Below are 22,945 nucleotides of genomic sequence, written 5' to 3'. Positions count from 1 at the left end.
TTTTTTTTATCGCGGATCAGGGTGGATCGGAGTGGAACGCTCTGGATCGGAATCCTGAGCGATCCGGACCGATCCAAGTGTTCCAAGTGATAAAAAAATCCGAACTTGGAATTTGGTTCGATTTGTTATTGTTTTGATTCTTTGGGGACGGCAACTTCCTCGCATTAGGTTAGGATCACAGTGGATCAGAGCTCGCCCCACCTCGGAAGAGCGATCCAGCGTTCCACCCTGATCCACCTGGAACGCTTGGATCACGCTGAGGAACGGAATAAAAAAATACCGATGTTCACCGCGATCCACCGCGATCCACTGCGATCCGCATAAAAAAAAAGCCCTTTTGTGAGCCCGGAAACGGGTGTTGATTGGTGGGGTTCGGTCATGGACCAAGAGAATAAATAAGGACTCCCAACTCCCTATGCTAACCTGTGTTAAAAACCGTTAACGCGCGCTCGTAGCGAACCTGGCAGAGGGTGCGGTGAACTAACGCACGCGGTCCACGATCGTACCTCTATAGTATGTTATTCCATGCAATGTTCTTTGTTTATCTATGATATATTTATTTGTTTGGATACTTTGATACATTTTACTTTCGCAAACTAATGAAATAGTATAGATACATACCTTCTGCAGAGGTCAATGCGAAAGACTTTGATTTGAAGTATCTTATCATAACACGAGCAAAGATGATTCAGTCAACTTCTGACGCAGAATCAAAGAGACTTGCTAATAATCAAATTAAAGGTAATGCTTGAAGTCAAGTATCTTTGATTTTGTGACACTCAGTTGATTTTTATCAGTACAACACTATTTCTCAATCAAAAGATTTCACTTGCGCCTTCGGCCAAAAGTACAATCCTGATTCCTGCTGCACACTACACACACACTTCCTTTGGCTTTCTCAACAGCAGTTGCTGCTGAGTAAAACGGTTAGAAAAAACACTTCACATTATTACCAGTTTATGTACCCGAAGACTGACGAAGATTGAAATAAAAATGAGAAACTTTTCACACTTAAAACTCTTCAAACCTGCAGGGCGACCACGAGGATACGAGGATCTAGAAACTTCTATGAGCACTGAGCAGGCACTGAGTGATAAGCCTAAAAAGGTGGTGCATGGAAATATAAACAGGAAGACCCAATCGTCGGTTTAGTTCACTACACCCTCTGCCAGGGAGCGCTGATGTCAGCGCTAACCGGAGTTGGGGGTCCTCATTTATTTTCTTGGTCCATGGTTCGGTGGTGGTCATCACACCTAGGGTAACCTCGAACTCCAGTGCTTATTGCTTTGCTTCTCGCTCCTAGAGTGGGTACTCCAGATCCTCACTTCTTATGGCAGGTAACCCAATGCGACGCCATCTTGTCATACGACTGAAGGTTTGAGGTTATGTTTCCTTGTTATCATATTCATGTGCCATGTGTTGAAGTTTTGTTGAAGTGTTCGTTTAAATATTTTATCTAGTCATGTAATAACTGTTTCTGAATTATTTTTTTAATCTATATGTACCATGCCTGCTACGTGCTGCGCAGTGCAATGCTCGCATAATGCCAAGAATTGCAAATTAAAAAGATTTCCTGTAAATGAGGTGAGAGCGAAAGTGTGGGAACAAATGCTTCGGAGGAAAAATTTCACGCGGAAAAGTTTCCATCGCATTTGTGCCGTAAGTATGCTTAATATTTCCTTTTCATACTCTGCCTCTGTTTAATCCAGACAATCGAACTGCAACTGGTTTTATCTCTGAGCCATCACAAGCATTCGTGAACTTGATTCGGAATCAGATTATCAGTACATGATTGTAATTTTGCGTCTGATGCATACTATTGTAAGTTTATCAAATGTGCTTTCCATTGAGGAGAGTCTATGAATTTGTTGCTGTACTTCATGCACAGCCGATCACTTCATGTAATGTTATATTTACGCAATGCGAACAAGAATCTCTAGTGTTGCCAGCTTTTGGCCAATCCTTTGCTACATTATAAAGAAAAGATTTCTTACATGGTTACTTCTCATTTCCAGTCAGGAACTCTTCATTTCAATGAATGTCTAGTAAAGTCCTTCCATTTTTGAATTCAATTTGTCTGAAAGAAGTTAAGATTAGAATATCTAATTTGCTCCTCTCCATGTACAAAAAATTTGGCTGTCTATTGACGCTCTCCCTGTTCGCTATACATTGTATATCTCTCCTGGGGGCATTTAGCTGTCGCAAGATGTTCTTAGACTGTCCCTGCATTTGGGGTAAATGTTTGCTTTGTTTATTTCTATGAGTGACATTTTTCCTTTCTTACTCTTTCACAGTGCCACTTCCCTAAAAGCCAGTATGATGATATCAATGAAAGTCGGTTGCGGCCAGATGCTGTTCCTCTTGTGTTCCCCACTCACACGATAAATCAATGTGAATCTTTGGATGAGCCAACCTTGGTGAGTATTTTTAATCTCATGGTTTAATTGACCATTTCTTCACAGATAAGCATTTTTCCATGATTTTCCCCCCGTCTAACTTATTACTTATTAATGATCCAGGTCCAATTTTATGTTGAAGGAATAGGTAAATTTGCGATAAGTTAAAGTGATTGAGTGAGCTGTTGCTACTAGCTGTAAAGAAAAGAACCTCATATCTCTCTAGTAGACAACGTCAGGGGTTCTGTATCAGAAATTCATGAAAAATGAAAATTGTTATGTTTCTTCTATTGCTTTGCAGGATAAGTATCTAGTCAAAGAGACAAGGGAAGTGCAGCATGAGGAAATCGGTGAAGCAGAGCTATGTTCTATATTGACGGCAATCAATGAAGAAGTACAAGAGAGTGGTGGCGAACAACAAGCGCTAGTTCTTGATATTAATTCCATCGTAAGTCTACCATCATAATAATTTTAAAGTAAACGAGTCAAATGAGCCCAAGTCAAGAAATGGTGGTGGTCCGTGTGAGAAAAAATTTCTTCACATGACGATGCCCCGTAACTGATTAAGTAAGCCTGTGCCAAACAATGATTGAATATTGATAGAACTGCACTACCAGTGTATGTACAAGTTAAATTTATCTGCCTCATCAGTATTCTTGTGGTTGTCGAAATTTATGCTACGTAACATGAGTAGCCGTGCAGACTCAAAGAGGAGTTGTTGCATCAATTATCATTACTATTAGCTGTCTGACCCCTCAAATCTTTATTTCTTGTCCCAGTTCGTTCTTGTATCTACTGGGCCTTTAGTTTGTCTATTTTCATGATTCTTGTTGCTATCAACAGATATTGACTGTAGCTGAGCCCGCTGTTCTTCAGTTTATGCTTTTCACCCATGAGTGTCCAGCGCGAAGCACCCTCGGAGGTTGGGCCGCATAGCAGCGAGGAGCAGAGCCCCCTAGTAAATATATATTGTGGGTACATAGAGCCGTATGTGTGACGAAACTATATCTGTCAATCATTTTTCCCTCTTTGTTGCAGGAAGAATGTTTTGAAGCCGAAGCAGGTATGGTTTTGGATGATGTAAATGAAGAGGTGATTTTTAATTATGGTACTGAAGATACGATTTTTGATGATGAAACTGAAGAGATGATTGTTGATAATGGTGCTGAAGAGATAATTGTTGATGATGGTGCTGAAGAGATAATTGTTGATAATGGAACTGAACAGATAATTGTTGATAATGCTACTGAAGAAACCTCCAGTCCTGACGGGGCAATTCGTGTTTCTGTTGGTCCTGAACACATGAATGTCTGTGTAAGTATTTCCTTATTTGGTAAAATCCTACAATACCTAATAGTTTCTTTATTGCAGTAAAATTAATGAACGTCTGATGTACCAAAATGCAAAGCTCATTTTTGAAACTTTATGAAAATTGAATGGCTAATTTGAAAAAACACACATGTCCATCTTGACCGAAAACTTGACTACGGTCTTGTCCATGTCTCTTACCACAAAGATTGTGCAATTTGTCGAATCCTTTACACCACTGAAAATTCTTTTAATTTTTCACAAATTTCACCGACATTACCATAAACAAAAGAAGTAAACTCTAGGCAGAAAAAGAGGGTAAAAAAGAATAAGGTAGAGAAACAGACAGAAAAGTGCACAATTTGAGCAATGCCAGATGGATATGTGTTCTCTTTCAAATTTGCCATTCAAGTTACCCCTACATGGAGCTGAAAGTTCCACTTACTTTAACAAGATTTCACCTGTGGGGGGGGGGGGGGGGGTGTTTCAGAGTAAATCCCTGTCATTTGGGTCGAAGAACTTAGCGAAACTAGGAAAAATTTAATCTGACAAGCTCGATTGATGAGAAAATTAGGACCTTGCATCTTTGAATGTCATGTCTCTCTTTTGTTCTATAGTGACCAAGTGTATTGGAACGTCCGAGAAGCTTATCGTAAGTGATGTAATATGGCGAAAATTTCAAGTCATCTTAAGTCAGTAAATTTTAACATTATGTTGTTGCTCCAGAATAATACTTAGTGTGTTTTTGGTTTCTTGACAGGCATCGGCGGATCATTTAAATGGGCTTACCGTAGACCAACTGAGTGAAAGAATTGAGCAACTTGAGAGGGAAAAAAGTACGGTCACCAGAGAAAATTACCGGCTGAAGACAGAAATAACTAGATTAAAGGCGACAACCAGCAACTTTAATCAGGATGAAATTCAACGGTTAGCAGGGAAAAAGGTCTCAAAGTGGTCAAAGGAGACGGTGAAAAAATGCTTGCAGGTCCGTTTTGCATGTGGTAAGACTGGCTATGAATTTTTAAGGAGCCAAGGTTATCCATTAATGGCCTACTCAACTCTGTGTGAGCGGGTTCAAAAGCTCCCTTTAAAATGTGGAATCTCAAGCAAAATAATTTTTTTGCTGAAGCAAAAAGCAGCTACAATGAAGAAATCTGAAAGGCAATGCTTTCTTTCCATAGATGAAATGGAAATAACAGAGAGGATAGATTACGACCAAGGGCAGAAGGAAAATATAGGCTACGCAACCCTTGGAGACAAAAGTAAAGTTGCCTGCAAATTGTTGCTTCTTGTAGCGCGTGGGATCACAACGAAGTGGAAGCAAGTTATTGGCTGGCATCTTACAACTGCAGCTGCTCCGCCCCCCTCTGAGGTTTGGAATTTTGTCTTGGAAGGAATTAAATCCATCGAGGGAGCAGACTACTATGCGCATGGTCAAGTTAATGATATGGGCTCTTCAAATCGTGCTGTTTGGAAAGAGGCGGGAATAATAACTGCAGGCAGGAGGAAGGAGAAGAAAATCGGGAAAAAAAAGAAAAGAGACAAAGCTAACCAGGAGACAAGCAGCAAAGGATCTGAACAACAACAGCAGTCAAATAACCAAGAAAACCAAACCAGAAAACCGGAAAACCAAAAAAATGGAAAGTATGTCTCAGAGAAATTTTCTATCCCGCACCCAACAAGGCCTAATGATGAGTTCTATTTTTTTGCGGATGCTGCACACTTGTTGAAGAATTTAAAAACAGGCTTCTTGAAACATGATTTTAACCTACCTCCTGAGTTACTGAGGAAATTCAATTTACCAAATGCCCCTGTCTCCCACAAGTGGCTTTATGAATTTATTGATGTCCGGAGTGAGGAAGAGTCAGTGTTTCAATTAGCCCCTTACCTGACAACCGACTTATTATCGCCTTCACATTATGAAAAAATGAGGGTAGGCTTAGCCACCTCAATTTTCTCGCTTGAAGTAGCTGCTGCCCTAGAAACCGCTGTCATCCGCAACCTCATCTCTGAAGAGGCAAGGACAACCATCTGGTTCATTAAAAAAATCAGTGAATGGTATGGCATCATGTCATCAAGGAGGTTCCAAGATTCCATCAACAGGAAGAACTTTCCCCATAAGAAGCGAATAATCAGCCATGTCAGTGACATTTTTCGAGGCCTGAGAACTTCCGATAATAAATGGAAACCGTTTCAAGCTGGCATAATTTTAACCAACTTCAGTTTCCTCTCTTTAAGCGAGAAATTACTCTTTACAAGACAAATAGATTGCTTCTTAGGCTCAAGGACCTTGCAAGATGGAGTTGAGAATATTTTCTCTGTTATTCGGTGTAAAGGTTCTATATGTCCATCTGCCTTACAAGCTCTCAGGGCAGTTAGACTTTTGTGCTTTTCGCAATTCACAAAAGATGTTAAAAAGTCAAATTATGCAAATGATGGAGACAAACACCATCTGGACATTTTAAAGTCACCTATTAAACGAAATAAACAGGCCCTGAAGAGACGATCATTATTAGATGATGAATTGAAAGCTAAGCGAGCTAAAGTTCCGGGAGAAGTAAAATCTGGAGATGAAGAAAAGAAGAGCAAGAAACAACTGCAGTTTCAAGGAACAGTGAATATTGCCAGTGACAGTAACAAGGAAACCACAAATGAAGAAGAAGTAATTTACAAGGAGCTGTCAAAAGAGTTGAATTTTCCTGTTCACCCACCATCAGAAACTTTGGAGCCCTTGGAGGAACAGGCTCTATCTGATGCTGTTGGACACATGATTTCACGCTTGAAGAAGTTTGCCTGCAGCAACTGTCCATACTTCAGGGGAGACCTGCCTCTGCATGAGAGCATTTACACAGCTTGTCGTGACAAGGGTGGCCTTCATTATACTCCAATGCCTCTTTTTGTCGTCGGCCAAAAACTAGAAATAATTTGCCGCAGGGAAATGAAAACCCTAACAAAATTTTCATTGAACATCATGGACCACATTATTCAGGAGTGCATAAGCAGTTGCGGAGAGCCGTTGTGCGATTGTCGTTTCTTCAGAGAGTTTTGTCACAAGTTTATAAGATCTAGGTTTAACTTCCTGCTACGAATAACCAACCGTAAAATAAATACAGAAGTAAGGAAGAAACGTAAAGGGGGACGCAGTCGTGCTACTGCCTCTCAAACCCTGAAAATGTGTAAAATACTGAATAATAACTATATTCTCCCGAAAGACTAATGTTGCTGTCCTCATATCAGGCACTTTGAATCTCATGACTTTTTGCCACTAGCATTTTCTTGATGCTACAATCTAAGTTCATTTGTTACCACAGCTATTGCTAACCTTGTCCCAGTTCATAAATTACCAGTCTTGCACATGTTCATAAAAATTCTTCATCGAATCGAGATAGGTATTTTTGGTGCATTGTTCAATAATATTTCACAATTATTCTTGACACAAGGAATTTAATCTACCTTGATTGTTTGAAAGTTCTCTCTCAGAGTTAAACCTAGATCTTATAAACTTGAGTCAAAACTCTCATTCTTCCTATATAAATTTTTTTACAACCACAATCAAAGATCTCGGCAAATGAAGACGGATCGTTTTTTTTTCTGTTTTTTCGGTGCTTTGCCATGTAAATGTAGTAAAATAGTTTTCAAGCACTCCAGTATTATTAGTCTTAAATCGTGTAAAAGTCCTATTTTACTTTGATTAAGACTTATTCCTCCTTTTTTGGGTGCACTGCTTTGTAAATAAGTTGAAATATTTTTTATATACTAATTATTTGTCAAAGTCTGATCTATTACTAGTCTTGAGTTGTTTAAAATTCCTGCATTACTGATTATTAAGACTGATGACTTCTCCTTTGTTTTTATTGTCATGTAAATACGTTGAAATAGTTCTTCAGTATGTTTCATATGTCAAAGTACCTCTGCGCCACTATTAATCTTAAGTCATTTAAAAGTCCCCTTTTACTGTTATTAAGACTGATTCTTTCTTTTTTTGGTGCGCTGTCATGTAAATACGTTGAAATAATTACCTACGTTTCATTTGTCAAAGTACCTCCGCCCAATTGTTAGTCTTTAGTCATTTAAAAGTCCTCTTTTACTGTTAATAAGACTGCCTTTTTTTTTGGTGCGCTGTCATGTAAATACGTTGAAATAATTTTTAATTATTTACCTAAATTTCATTTGTCAAAGTACCTCCGCTCAATTGTTAGTCTTGAGTCGTTTAAAAGTTCTCTTTTACTGTTAGTAAGACTGATTTTTTTTTTCCTTTCGGTGCGCTGTCATGTAATTACGTTGAAATAGTTTTTAAGTATGTTTAATTTGTCAAAGTACCTCTGTTGTTTCATTAGTCTTGAATCGTTTAAAAGTCCTCTTTTACTGTGATCAAGAGTGATTCCTTCCTTCCATTGGTGCGCTGTCATGTAAATACGTTAAAATAGTTTCTAAGTTTGTTTCATTTGTCAAAGTACCTCTGTTGTTTTATTAGTCTTGAATCGTTTAAAAGTCCTCTTTTACTGTGATCAAGAGTGATTCCTTCCTTTCATTGGTGCGCTGTCATGTAAATACGTTAAAATAGTTTCTAAGTTTGTTTCATTTGTCAAAGTACCTCTGTTGTTTTATTAGTCTTGAATCGTTTAAAAGTCCTCTTTTACTGTGATCAAGAGTGATTCCTTCCTTTCATTGGTGCGCCTGTCATGTAAATACGTTTAAAATAGTTTTCTAAGTTTGTTTCATTTGTCAAAGTACCTCTGTTGTTTTATTAGTCTTGAATCGTTTAAAAGTCCTCTTTTACTGTGAGCAAGAGTGATTCCTTCCTTTCATTGGTGCGCTGTCATGTAAATACGTTAAAATAATTTCTAAGTTTGTTTCATTTGTCAAAGTACCTCTGTTGTTTTATTAGTCTTGAATCGTTTAAAAGTCCTCTTTTACTGTGATCAAGAGTGATTCCTTCCTTTCATTGGTGCGCTGTCATGTAAATACGTTAAAATAGCTTCTAAGTTTGTTTCATATGTCGAAGTACCTCTGTTGTTTTATTAGTCTTGAGACGTTTAAAAGTCCTCTTTCACTGTAATCAAGAGTGATTCCTACCTTTTATTGGTGCGCTGTCATGTAAATACGTTAAAATAGTTTTTAAATAATTATTTTTTTTTCAAAACACCTCCGCTCTATTGTTAGTCTTGAGATGTTTGAAAGTCCTCTTTCACTGTTATTAAGACTGATGGGTTTTTTTTCGCCGTTATGAAATAGTTTTTAAGTAGATATGTTTCATATGTCAAAGTACCTCTGCTCGATTGTTAGTCTTGAGTCGTTTAAAAGTTCTGTTTTATTGTTATTAAGGCTGAGGTTGGTAAAATGGTGTTAAAGTTCCCACATTTCAGTTGCGAAAGTTCCTCTGCTTCATTGTGAGTCTCATGCTACTTACCTCACATCCAAAACTATTCAGTTTGTTGGAAATAGTGTTTAAGTACCTTCATTTCAGTTGCGAAAGTTCCTCTGCTTTATTGTGAGGCTCATGTTACTTACCTCAAATCCAAAACTATTCAGTTTTTTGGAACCAACGCAATGTTTTACAGTAAATTAAGTTAATATAAATGAGAACCTTGGTACGTAGTTGAGTTGTTTGTCAGTCCTCTGTCCCTATAATCCTTGCCATATACTTTTCTTAGCAATGAAACTTGTGCAAAGGCGACCCAGTGAATTGGGAATATTTGTTTTGCTTTGTGTTGTACCTAATGGCAATTTGTCGAAATTAAATGTATCTATGTTTCAAATCTTGAATACTCATATTTTCTAATCTGTCTCATGTCAAGTACTTCTCTTAAACCAACATTGCCTTATCTGTATGTTAAGTGAAAAATAAATCAAATGTATGAATGGCAACGATTTGGATTTTTTTCAGTTATCATCATTCATTTCTTTTTCGAATTTTGATTGATTCTTTCGAAACATTTACCTTGATGGCATTAGCCTGTTAGGGTGATTGTGCAAGAAGTGGCTGAAAAATTTTGCATGCAGGGTTCTTTAAAAAAAATAAAAAAAGGAAAAATCGAACCAACTATCAATTCATGATTTCAAATTAATTTTCTATCAGTCCAGTAAAATAGCCAGTCGTGGGTAAGTGTTGGCAGTTGTGACAGTTCGTAATGAAGAAAAGATTCACATGTTAAGCTTCATTAACCAGGTTTTACCATAGAGGATGGGAGGAGGGTAAATTGCTTCCCAATAAGTAAGTATGTTCCCTTGGACAAAGTTACTCAGAAAAGGTTAAAAGAAAACTCATATTTCTCAAGTTTCCAAATGTTGAGACGTGTACCAACACACAGACTATTCTGCCTACATAGCATTGCAGTTATGGTGTCTTTCAATAAACCTCACAAAAACAGCAAAATCATATTCATTAATATTAATGTAAGGCATGAAGCCCAACTCCCAAGAAATTCACTCGCAACATTAAAATAATCAAGAAACTTACGAACGTTTCGGTGAAATAATAATTTTTTCTTAAATCCCCTTTAAAATTATGAAGATTATGTAATAAAAATCACTTTAATACAACATATTGGTGACAGTAAAAAGAATTACAAAATTAAAATATTTAAAGCAGTTCGATTTCATCTCATTTAAATAGGAGCATCCTCCATGAGGCTAGCTTCATACGAGAGCGTGATATTCAAAATTCGCGCTAAAAACAGCGCTTCGGCAGAGGTGACTTTAAGGGACAATTTCGTTTAGAAACACTTGCGTGACCTCAAAACCGCTCCACAAAATCGGAATTTAACCTGTCTTTATTAGAGCAAACTAGACGGCGTTCAAAACTTTGTGTCATAAGATATTAAGATACTTGATGGAAAAAGTGGTAACCGCCCATTAAAATACACGGCAATTCAAACGTCCCGCCGCGCCGAGGTAACCCAAAATTCTCGTCTGGAGTACCCGCTCTAGGAGCGATCAGCGAGGCAATAAGCACTAGAGCTCGAGGTTACCCTAATCACACCCTCAGTTCAGCCAACACCACAGATGCCACAGATGGCTGATGACGTGTCTCATTAGTCTCATCAATAAAATAATCTGTTTATTTGTAGGTTATTTTATTTCGGCGACGTATGTTGTGAGTTTGCCGCTTTTACCGACAAGTTTCCCGATTAGATTTCCCATCTTTCCACCAAAATGTCCCGAACTTAGTTTAATTTTCGCGTTCTTTCTTGATACCTCGCTATTTCTTTCCACAGGAAACGTTTTTTTTTAGATTCCGTGAACCATTTCCAGATTCGCCGAATGCTCGTTAAAAACTAAGCGTCTGTTGGTGTTTTTGTCGCTTGCACCGTAAATTTTGTTTTCACAAAATGAGGGATCACGTCAAGTATTGCAGTCTAGCGCTGATGATACATTTTGCACTTCTATCAACTGTTGATGGAATCATGTTCATCCTGCATCCGAACACTCGAAAATGCTTGAGGGAAGAGACCCGGCAAAATGTAGTTGTAACAGGCGACTACATGGTGTCCCAGATCCCTGGTCAGCAAGTATCGTATGTGGTAAGCTAACTTATCCTCAAAATCACTAACCTGATGCTGTCACTTGCACACTTGGATCTTAGAATTACATCTTCAAGCCATATGTTTCCCTTGACGCAGTAAAAAAGCATGGACGAGAGTGGCACGTTTTCATGCGAGATATCTGAAGACTACCATAAGCAAAGGTGATATATGATGAATGATGGTCTTATCAAATCAACATCTTTTCATACTTTCAGAGACCTTGTCTAGTACCTTACAGACTTTGAATCACACTCTACTTTCTTAAAGCAGGAAACCATTTGACTTCATTTGCAGATGATTTTTGTGCTTCTTCTTCTTTACGTATTCTAAATATTCTATGGTCATTAGGAAAAAGCGAGTGTGGAATTTTGGATGCATGCATTAAAGTTTAAGACTTGTTTTTGCTTAGCTTAACTATCAGTATCTTTTAGGTGCAAAACTGTGGCCTTATGAAAAGTTGTATTATTGTGTCACCAAAAACAATCTGCATTTTGGAACTTTTTGCACTTGGCGGACTGATAGACACCTTATTCTCTCTCTTATTTTCTGCCTTGCAATTGCTTTTCCAGGTCACTGATTCAAAAAATCAGATCTTATGGAGGCAAGAAAATGTTGCGAAAGGAAAGCTCACTTTTAGCACGGAAACCTTCGACACATGTGAAATATGCTTCACATCTAAAGTTGATCCCTGTAAGTTTTTATACATTGATTCCTCTGGCACTCAGAAGTATGTTAGCTGATTTTAGTATTGATGTAGATTCATACCTTTCTCTAAAGGAAAATATTCATCCTAGGCAGGGCTGGATTAACGATTTTGCCGCTGTGGACACGCGGAAATTTGCCGCCGTGGAGGGGGGGGCAGCGCCCCCCTCCCCCCCCCCCCCCCCCCCGAAAAGTTTGGAAAATCTGCCGCCCCCTGAAAATTTGCCGCTGTGGGCACAGGCCCACTTTGCCCCTACGGTTAATCCAGTCCTGATCCTAGGTACTTACAGTCAGAATAGAATTGATAAAAGTAATATGCATAGAAGTAATACCTGTAACATCTGAACAATTTGTATTTTAGGATTTTCTGAAGAATCAAGCAGAATCATTAAGTAGCTCATGGTAGCTTTTTTGAGCAGTTTTGTTATGTTATTAAGATAGGTAGTTAAAGTGACCTCTTTTGTCGACAAGGGCCCAAAGGAGAAAAAGAAGGATAAGTAGATGAAAGAGAGAAATGGAACATCCATGCCCCTCAATAGTTACAAGATCTAAGATCATCAAAGAACCCTGCACAGAACGGGGGGACTCAGTGGCTCCAATTAGAATTTGATCAAACTTTAATGGATTCACATAAAGCTCACCATTAGCACAAAGCCGAAATATTAGCTTATTCTAACAATTAGAAGCTCAGATATCTGCTTTTGAACCCTGAGTATTTTCTGTTACGCATAGCCGGGCAGACGAATTTAGAGTTCTCTCTTCTCTGGTTATTTGGCGTTCTCTCAGACCTCACACACAGTTTTTGGTGCTTTTTGTCGGCGGATGCAAAGGCCGCACTCTCTCCTTTTTTCTCGCATCAGGCGAATCTGTTTCAGTGTTTCAGCAACTCTTTTTAATTTTGGACTCCATCATATCGCACAGCCTAAGTATGAAAGGAGCGAATTATAACAATGCAAGATTGTAGCTACTAAGAGGAGAAAAGGGATTTCCTGGACCAGGTACCCTTCACAGGCAAGGGAAGGCGATGCGAAATGCCTAAGTATTTACCTCCATCGCACAGAAAATTGTCCGGGTTCAATCGGGAATATCTCGGCTTCTGCCCATTAGAATGAGCTAATTTTTTGGCTTTGTGCTTATGATGAACTTTATGCCAATCTATTAAAGTTTCATCTAAATCTACCGGAAGCCACTTAGTCCCCTGTTCTATGCAGGGTTTTTTGGCACCCTAGCTGGGATTCAAACCCTGTATTGGGTTAGTAGTCAGTTGGGCTAACCATTGGACCAACTGAGGTCGGCCACTTTTACTTTTATTTCCCTTTTGTGGGAAGAAAAGTTTGCCTCCTCGATGAGAAAAAATTATCAGTTGATCGGCCTAAATCAGAACGAGCAGAAATACATCTCATGTTGCCCCTTTCTCTTTCACATTTCATATATCTAACAGGCAGCCAAGAAATGTTTGCAACATTTTGCCATCAAATATTGTGAGTACCTATTTTGTTTGTGTTTCAGAGATAATTCATAGAAAGTGTCGAGGCATTATGTCAGTTTATTTATTAAAAGAGGGCATGTGGAATAGAAGTATTCTATTACATACATGTACATTACATGGACACCTAGCATAAGCATCTTTAATTGCTATTTACATTTGGAGTACATCACCGAGTAAAATTTAGGAACCCTGAAAGGAAGAAGAAAAATTTGAGATAAGCAGAGCAAGAACCTCCTGAAATAGCTCTAGAAGGCTCAGCGTGTGCTCAGCTTCCATCACATCTTAAGGTGAATCCAGGGTTCAATTAGGGATAATTCAAGATAACAGATAGCGCCCCCAGTCACCACTGAGAATTTCACTTTCCTTTAACGATTACTGAAATAATATTGTTCAAATTACAAAAAGCAGATCCACAAGATATAGATTATTTTTTGCTTGATTTTTTGAGCCAAAAATATTGGCAATTAGAATTACAAGCACAGAGAAAGTACGGCTGAAACTTTCAGCTCAGCCGCGGCGGCCGAGCACGCAACCGAATCCCTTATGTTTTGTCTCTCTCTCTCCCATTGCCGCAATGGGAATTACTCTCCGCCGTAGTTACGACTTTATTTTTGAGAATTTTGGGAAGATTTTTTTACTGAGTGTTCCTCAAGTATGTTGCTATATTCCCTGGATCTCCAATCTTGAACAAGTATTACGGTTTTTATTATTTTGGCAAATATATACAGCTATTCTGAGCAGCGCGACGTGGTGGCCAAATCGCGAAGTTCCAAGCCTTGATTCACCTTAAGTGTTAAAGGTTGAGATTACATGCTTCTCAAATTATCACACGGCCTCCCACTAAGTCCTCAATTACAGAGGTACTTTTTTCCTAGAAGTGGCAAAAAATTCAAATGTGAAATAAATGTAAATGTTTCTGAAGGGAACAAGGGCGTTCCTTCATATGAATGAGGTTTTCTTATTAAGGTCTGAATGATTGAGGGGCCACCTTAAATTTTAAAATCGAATCTCAATCAATCTCTTATTGAATTTCATGTATTTTCTTTTTTATTTTACCAATATTCTTTTTTTTCCGTTTCCAGCAAAACGAGGTGAACCTCACGAAGTTAGTTTAATACTGAAACATGGAATTGAAGCCAAAAACTATGACGGAGTAAGTAACCGTAAAAAAAATATATAATTACCTTTAAAGAACAAGGAGCAATTTAAATGGTTTCTTTTTCAATTTAATTTACTCTTTATAGCAACTTCTAAACAGTGTCTGGCTCGCCTAGTACATGGGTGACTAGTCAAGGTCTAACAATGAGGTGGAAGTAAACATCACATGTTTTCTCCTGGAAATTTTACGCAGAAAACGATTCTCACCGTAGAAACTTCGGAGAACAACCTATGATTGAGATATCCTGAAGTATTTTTAACAAGTATCAAAGAGACTACTTATATTTTGCAATTAGGACCTACATTTCCCAGCTCAGTTTAGAAACAGTGTAATTACTAAGAGTATTCCTCCGCACTCAAGCTTTTTCACAGAGAATCCAAAAATTGTAGTCCTTAATTGCAAAATGTAGTGTAAATGAAAGCTTTAATCAATACCTACAAGGGAACCTCACACCCTGCCTCCTCATAATCAATCAGCGTTCAGCCAAATTGTAGATCATAAAAATCCATTAGATGTGTTTTTCAGCGTTTTCGCTGATGCCCCTAGAAAAGAGTATTAAAGTTGACACCAATTTTTCGGGGTGCCGCGCGCCTTGCACATACGATAGGTTTGTTTGCCTCTGCCTTTCTGTCTGACACTGTAGTGAAGTGGATAGCAGTGTCCGCTGGCACTCTACAGGCCTGGGATTCCATTCTTGGCAGGACACTTTATTTTTTCCCTTGGTTTTTCCAATGCTTTTTCTATTTATTTCATTCTAATTTGGACCGGGTTAAACAGAAAGGAACCAAGCCACATCAGCTATTGCCAAATTTAATTTTTTACATGAAAACAGTTGTGCGGATTTTCGTGCAAATTTCAGTGAATTTTCTCCACAGCACAGAGCAAATTTTTTAACATTTTCAAAGGGATCCGCACAAACGTTTTCTGGTAAAAAATTAAATTGCCCTGTTAAAATTGGCAATAGCTGATGTGGCTTGGTTCCTTTCTGTTAAACGCAGTCCATCTGTTAATTGAGTTTTTTATATGAGCTACATTTTTTTTTAGATACTACTACTATCACTAACATGTCACTTTTTATATGAATGGTTCTTTTTTTAGTCTCCTGCCTCCGTCAGGCAGCCCGGTAAGAATTGAAATTTATTGGTCTCATAATCACGGAACATTTTAACAAGTTACAGCAATAAACGCAATATATGCGCATGTTAAACTTCTTGCTCTTTGTTACATGCCTTTAAATTTTAGACAATTTTTTGTATTTCTACCTCCAACTTCTGCACTATGTACAGTTCTTTCATTTTACATCTACTAGGTAAGAGTGCATATTATCGATTGGTCGAACAGCCTCCTTTCCCTCCCCTCCTCCAATGATGATTCTTTATACCTGTCCGACCGATCAATAATACGCCCTTATATTATCTAGTGGATGTAAAATGAAATAACTGTACATAGTGCAAAAGCTGAAAGTGGAAATACAAAAATTTTTCTAAGACTTCGAATTTAAAGGCATGCTACAAGGAGCAAGAGGTTTAACATACGCATTTGTTGTGTTTATTTTCGTAACTTGTTTACATGTTCCGCAATTATGAGATCAATAAATTTCAATTCTCACGGGACTGCCTGAAAGAGGAGAAAAAAACCAATGGAGAATTTGCACGCAATTTTTTTATTGCTTCATCTGAAAGTGCCTAATGAGCTGAGTTCGCAATATTTTTCATAATTTTTTTCTGACATGGGAAATTGGAGAAAAATTGATTTAAAAGTGAGAAAATGTGCCGCCTTGTGACGTCATCTGGCGGCATTTCCCATTTAAACACATGTATTCTAGCAGAATTGGTTATTTTGTCATATCTCCTCTAATAATTGCTCAATTTATGAATCAAGGGTATCTTCGTGTTCAGTTCACTCAAAGGATTCCACTTAAACAGGAAATTCATCAAATTTCAGACCCTTGCAAATTCTCCATTGTATAAAAAGTGACATGTTAGTGATAAGAGTAGTATAAAAAAAAAACAATGATAAAAATGTAGCTCATATATAAAAATCAAGTAACAAATCAGAATGAAAGAAATAGAGAAAGCATTGGAAGAACCAAGGGAAAAATAAATAAACCTGCCAAGAATGGAATCCTGGACCTGTAGAGTGCAAGCTGACGCTGCTATCCACTTCACAACAGTGTCAGGCAGAAAGGCAGAGGCAAACACACCTATCTTATGGGCAAGGCGCTCCGCACCCCGAAAAATTAATGTCAATTTTACCCTTTTCTGGGGGCATCGGCAAAAACGCTGAAAGATGTGTCTAATGAATTTTCATGAACTACAATTTGGCCAAACGCTGATCGATTTTGAAAAGCCATGAGTGTAAGGTCCCTTGCTAGTCTAGAGGCCCATTGTTCAAAATAATAGAGTCTTCAAGCACAGGGCTATAGAGGACCAGTTTATCAACCTATTTCCTTTTCTGCGACAGAAAGCCCCGTGTTCCTTTTATTAAAACTCTTACAGTGCTAAATACATACTTCAATATCAGAATCGAGTTTAAAATCCAACCACTAGGTAGACTTCTCCGTTTCCTCTCGCCTTACCTTTTTGAACCTCTTAAGATACCCAGCTAAATCAGTGGTACTTGCAAGGAATCCAGAGCTCAATTCTGCCGTGCTAAAAAAAAATGTTGCATTAGCCTTCAGTATTGCCAAATTTCCTTTGATGAAATACAAATTTACAGAGTTTTCTTTGAATATTTTTCCTCCAATTTTTTAAAAAATTTGATTTACAATCAGCTTTAAATCACCTGCCAATTTCAAAAGAAAATATTCATAATTCTCCTCAAAAGTAAACATTTAATTGAAGAAAATTAACTCTCGAATGTTCATGTGGCGTTTTTCCACATAACGGCAGAATATGAGCTTGGTCTAGTGTTCAGTAATTTGACTAAATTTTGCAATTAGGAACTACCATTTCTGACTCAGTCTAGAAACAATGTATGTACGATTGGTTCTCCTGTGCGCTCAAGTGTTTTTACGGATGAGCCAGAAATTACAGTCCCTTATCGCAAAATGAAGTCCAATTGTTAAAAACTAATTTAAGTATCACCTATTCCTCAGGATAATGCTTTTTGTTCGATTCTAAATCTTTAACTTATCAGTTCTTAGTTTGACAGTTGTGAACTGATGCAGAGGAGAACTGATTATCATTCCTCGATCATTTCACCCTAGGAGTGGGAAAAAAAATTAATTAAACAATCCAACCTTTTTGAAGAATAGTTTGCAATGAAGGAATGTTTTGTCACTAGTACTTATTGAATTATACTTCTATCCTCAAAGCTCATAATGTAAATTATTTTTGCTGTCCGCAGCTTGCCGATGCTGCAAAACTCAAACCCCTAGAAGCAGAGTTAAAGATGCTGGAAGACCTTTCACAGTCTATTGTTGATGACTTTTCTGACATGAGAGTCAGGGAAGAACAGCTTCGGGATACTAATGGTATGGTTTCAACTTTAAATTTAGTTTACTCTTGATTTTATATCTCATTGCAGTCTTTTATAACTTTTGAAAATTAAATGTATTCAGGGGACAGAAAAATGCCTGAAAACTGCTGACTCCGCCTTCACTTCATTTTCAAGAAAAGATCATATTAATCTTGATTTCACTCACTAATTGATAGCTTTAACGATCACTAGGCAACGAGTAGGCAGTTCCACTCCAAGAGCTACTTTTGTCTGCTGTTACGGAGACAGGTCTCGAAAATAAATACCAGGGGCTTAGAAATTTTTGTGGTACTGTAACTGTAGAAAAGCCTTTATATTTTTGCAATGTGACAGTACCCCAAAATGACAACAAATCAGAGAATACTTTCTCTCAAAAAATAAAAATAAAAAATTAATACTAATAATCTGAAGAGAACTGGAGAAACTTTGAGACAGTGCCACAAATGAAATAGGGGGCTAAAGTATCCCAATTTCCCCGTACCTATTCAAGAGGGTTGCCATCATCAGGGAATACTGAGAAAACTGGGAACTGTCAAGGAATTTCAACATGTTAAAGGAAACTTGGAAATGTCAGGGGAAATGAGAAAAATGTGAAGGAAAAATTGTTAAGTCATCGTTATTTGCTTTTTAGAATAGGTTTGACATTTCGAACACTTAATTTTGCTTGTAATTTATTTTCAATCGAAGAAGACGCTTGATTGAATTTCTCCTGGAAGGATTTGAAGGGAAGCTTAATGAAAGGGTGGCAACAGGGGGTTTTAGAGGAAATGCGGGAGTGCCAACTTTCTAAAGGGCTTCGGGAGGATATGGGATGTTGGCAGCTAGGTGCCACTGAGCGCCAGAGAGTGCTGTGAAAGCGGCTTTTATGTACGTATGTATCTCTTTCAAATCATGTCTTTTTACCATCTGGCATATCTTTAATTGTTAGTAAATTTTACAAAAATACGCCAGGAAAATCAGGGAAGTGTCAGGGAATTTCGTTAACTAAATTCTATGACAACCCTAATTCAAGTAAGGTTTTTGATTCTGCAGTTTATGCTCTCCTAATTAATGATAGACATTTTGTTCTTTCTAGTACCTAATTCTGATTTTGCACTGGTGATTTTTGGTTTTCAACTTTCTTTCAGAATCTACCAACAACCGTGTGCTATACTTCAGTATATTCAGTATGACTTGCTTGCTTGGTTTAGCTACATGGCAAGTTCTATACCTCAGACGTTTCTTCAAAGCCAAGAAGCTCATTGAATAGGTTCACCGCAGTTTTGTTCACTCTTGTTCTTTTGTTTGTAGATTTTTGTTTTTGAGGTGTTTATCACCGATTTGATTTTGTCTACCACTCTGATGTATCCTTCCAATGAACTCAGCTAAATAGCATTTCCTTGGTTTTTTTTTCTCATTTTTTTTAAAATAGTCCTAATTTGCATCCTATTTGGAAAAAATTAAGTGAGTAAGTCCATCTACGCTGGAGGCCTCTAACTAAAATATCCAATCCACCCCCTAAATCGTTAGGCACTTTCCTAAAACTTCTAATATAGGTACATTTCTTTGCTTAATTTTGTTTGATCTGGTACCAAAAATGGAAAAAAAATTAATATTTTAATGAATGTCTCTTTCGCATTGTAATTTTCAAGGATTTATTCTTCTTTTGCATAAAATTATTAAATAGCATCATGCAGAGGTAATATGTTCAGTCTTTTATGTTAGAATGATTTCCTAGTAATTCTTCAACTGTAAAATAGTTATTGTACATAATTGTAATTTTGATTTCAGTCCATCAAAAGGGCGTTTAACTATGATATAACAGAATTGTGGAATAGTTTTATGGTTTATATCGAATGGCCCTATTTTGTCTTACTGTTCCTCTTCAGAAAGTTTGACAACAGGCAGTGCCAGCGTTGTCAGAAAAATTTTTGCTTATCCATGGTATATCATCTTGCCTTCTTATCAGACAGCATATTTTATTCAGGATGCTTACAGGGCTGAGAAAGTTCAGGCCAAAAATGATACTTCTCTGTTTTCTGTATGGAGATTTTTTGTAAAACACTGAAATTGGTTTTCTGAATGCGGCCGTCAGAATAATAATTTTGATAATTCATAACTTTAGTGTAGAGATCTTGAAAACCTGGGGATCAGCTTTGAAATTAAAAGTAGAATTTCTCTCTTTCATCTTGGATTTGTGTGACTGTAGTTTGTTAAGGTACTCAAAGAAAGTTAAGATTTATTTGTAATTTTGATTAAAGAAAAACTGGACAAGCCTTTCTAGAAGTATAGACATTGAATCTCCAATCCAAAACTCATTTATCTCATGATTTCTGAGAATTCTGAGAAAGGCACTCCAAGTAATGTACATCGTTCCTGGAAAAACTTAAAAAATAGAGCTTCAACGTTTTTACTCTGAGTAGTATAAGACCATTCACCCTGATATTAACACGCACTATAGCTTTATGCGCACCCTTGCTACGCTTATTTTCTTTCAAATATGGTCTATCTTTCAGGGGTTTCCTCTAAAGAGGAGGGGTAGACTAATCGTGTGAGGTTGGTTTATTTTTCTATGTCCCACCAAAAAAATTGAATATCAATTTTAAAACTTTATCTCCTTGGAAGCATCTATTTTAAAAGACATGAATTCTCAAGTAAATCCAAGTATTGATATTTTATTTGGTTTTAGTCTGCAGGTTCCCCACCCAACATCAATCTGTCGAACGTTTAACAGGGTTCGTGCAGCCTGAGAAAGTCCTTGAAAATCCCTGAATTTTCTTCTTACTCTCATGTACTTGAAAGTACTTGATTTTTTAGAAAAGACGTGAAAATATACTTGAAACTCCTCGAATTCTAGTAAACAATAATGGGTGAAACGAAGAAACAATTTCGACTTCACAACTTTACCTCCTAATTTTCGCGAAAGAATTGTAATGTGCAAACTTTACAACGTTGTATGACTGTCTGCACCACCAGAGCTATTTCGCTATTAAGCGCCGGCATCCCGGGATGGCGGCACCTTTTCTATGGAAACACGACTCACGGCATTCACTCCAGCAGTGAAAGAAAGTTACGCGACACAGTCATACATTTGTGGTCAAAAAAAGGCCGGGGTTTGCTTGAAATGGCGTTTGGCAAACCTAGGTTTGCCCGAAAATCAGGGTTTGTCGGTAACATTTTGAATGCTTTTGGAAGTATTTTGAGGGGTGCACGTTTATGAAACATTTTATAGTGTTTCTTTAGTTTTATTTCGTCCGAAACAGGTAACTTGGTTTCCATGTGCACATGTCATTTACTTAAATTTTGCGCTTACTTTCTGTAATTTTAATCCACAAACATTTGTTTGAGCTTCTCATTACGGAAGCTCTGACTGTGCTACAATGCAGTGGGGAAGAGTGAAATTATGGAGGATCCTTGAATAACTTTCTTAAAACGGCAGCAAAGTCCTAGAAAGTTCTTGAATTTTCATTTGACAGTCCTTGGAAACCCGCAGAAAGTCCTGGAATTTGATTTTGATACGGCTGCACGAACCCTGATTAATTTCTTAGCTCAAGAATTTTATGAATCGGAAAGTAAACTTTTCAACATGTTTGTACCCCGTATAATCGCTAATTTATTAGATATTTGAGCTCATTTTTGTTGAATATTTCGAAAAATGTTATAATAATCAGCCGTTTCCCAGGGGCAGGTGCTCAAGATACAGTTAGACTGATCCTTAAAACTACTAGATAGAAATGGTCCTTATCGTCAAAGATAAACAGATTATCCTTCTGTTCAGGGTATTTGATATAACATCTGGATGAAATCAAATGCTGAAACTACCTCTGATAATTTCTAAATGGTTTCTTTTTTTGTTTATTGAGCCTAATTTTAGAGAGCACCAGAAAATAATGTTAAGACTATATTCTATCTATTAAAAGGTTCCGCGTGCTATTTTTTATTTGTAAAAGATTGACAATTTATAAATGCTCATTTAGCAGTGAATATTATATATAACCAAGAAATTCAGATTATCTGTATCACTGCTTCTAACTCTAATCATCATTTGGTCCTGAAGTTTTGATCCTTGTCATCCATCCTTGGTCTTGAAGTTTTAATTTTCTGGCTCCCCTTTCCAAACCATTGTTATAATTCATTCCTGGGAGATTTTTATTATTTCTGTTGTTTGCCGTGGATTTTTTTATTTTTTTTTTTTTTTTATGATTACTTTTACAAATTCAGCTCTCTCCTGTACGTCATATTTATTTGTACTTTTACTCTGAGCAATTGAAAGTGACTAAAATACGTTAAAATATTTACCTCTCATTTTGTAAGGAATACTTAATACCAGAAGTAACAGAAGAAAAAGTGATGTTTTTGTCGTTTTATATACGTGGAAAACATTGCTAATCGATCAGAAACTTGTGATCATCTTCCACCAACTTCTCAAAATTTTTCTTTTCATTATTTTCTTTGATCATCCTCAATATCGGTTTGTAGGAAGTATGCTGAGACCAACCTAAATTTTCTTACTATTGAATGGAATGCAGAAAAGCAAAATCAAAGTATTGGCTAGTTTTCAATTTGTAATTTTTTAAATCATAGTGTAAAAAGTTGAATTTTTATTAAAAGTACTTTTGAAAACGTTGATCTCTGTTTTTTCAATTTCTCAAAGAATGTCTGCTTGATATTCTATGGAAAGTCCCTCGCTTTCATTTGATTTAAGCCTCGACCCTTTAATTTCCCTCAGTGAGATCGCCAAAAGGATAAACCTATAAAAGATTAAAATGGAGAGCAAGACATACTCGTAAGACCTGTTTCTTTCTAAATGTGAGTTTTCGGAGTCATTAAGAACATCGTAATCAAATCCTTAGTCACAGCATAGAACTGGCGGGAAAAAAAGAATAGACACATGTGACATCAACCT

The 22,945-nt window shown here is 37.2% G+C and overlaps 2 protein-coding genes across 2 annotated transcripts; both read left to right on the top strand.

Moving 5' to 3' along the window:
- The first annotated feature begins 1,455 nt into the window (after window positions 1-1,455).
- Window positions 1,456-6,921, top strand: LOC140225327 (uncharacterized). Its single transcript, XM_072303856.1, has 5 exons — window positions 1,456-1,659; window positions 2,295-2,417; window positions 2,698-2,844; window positions 3,435-3,710; window positions 4,465-6,921. Exons 1-5 carry the CDS (start codon window positions 1,507-1,509, stop codon window positions 6,919-6,921), a joined length of 3,156 nt encoding a protein of 1,051 aa, XP_072159957.1. The 5' UTR covers window positions 1,456-1,506.
- Window positions 6,922-10,763: 3,842 nt separating this feature from the next.
- bai (Transmembrane emp24 domain-containing protein bai) lies at window positions 10,764-22,666 on the top strand. Its single transcript, XM_019057823.2, has 5 exons — window positions 10,764-11,227; window positions 11,800-11,920; window positions 14,504-14,574; window positions 17,929-18,055; window positions 19,188-22,666. The coding sequence occupies exons 1-5, from the start codon at window positions 11,036-11,038 to the stop codon at window positions 19,307-19,309; spliced, it is 633 nt and encodes a 210-aa protein (XP_018913368.1). The 5' UTR covers window positions 10,764-11,035; the 3' UTR covers window positions 19,310-22,666.
- The last annotated feature ends 279 nt before the right edge of the window (window positions 22,667-22,945 follow it).

Source organism: Bemisia tabaci, chromosome 8 (assembly GCF_918797505.1).
Source record: "Bemisia tabaci chromosome 8, PGI_BMITA_v3".
NCBI classification, from domain to species: domain Eukaryota; kingdom Metazoa; phylum Arthropoda; class Insecta; order Hemiptera; family Aleyrodidae; genus Bemisia; species Bemisia tabaci.
Note: the sequence above shows the minus strand (reverse complement) of the source record. Positions and strands in the feature narration are given on the sequence as shown.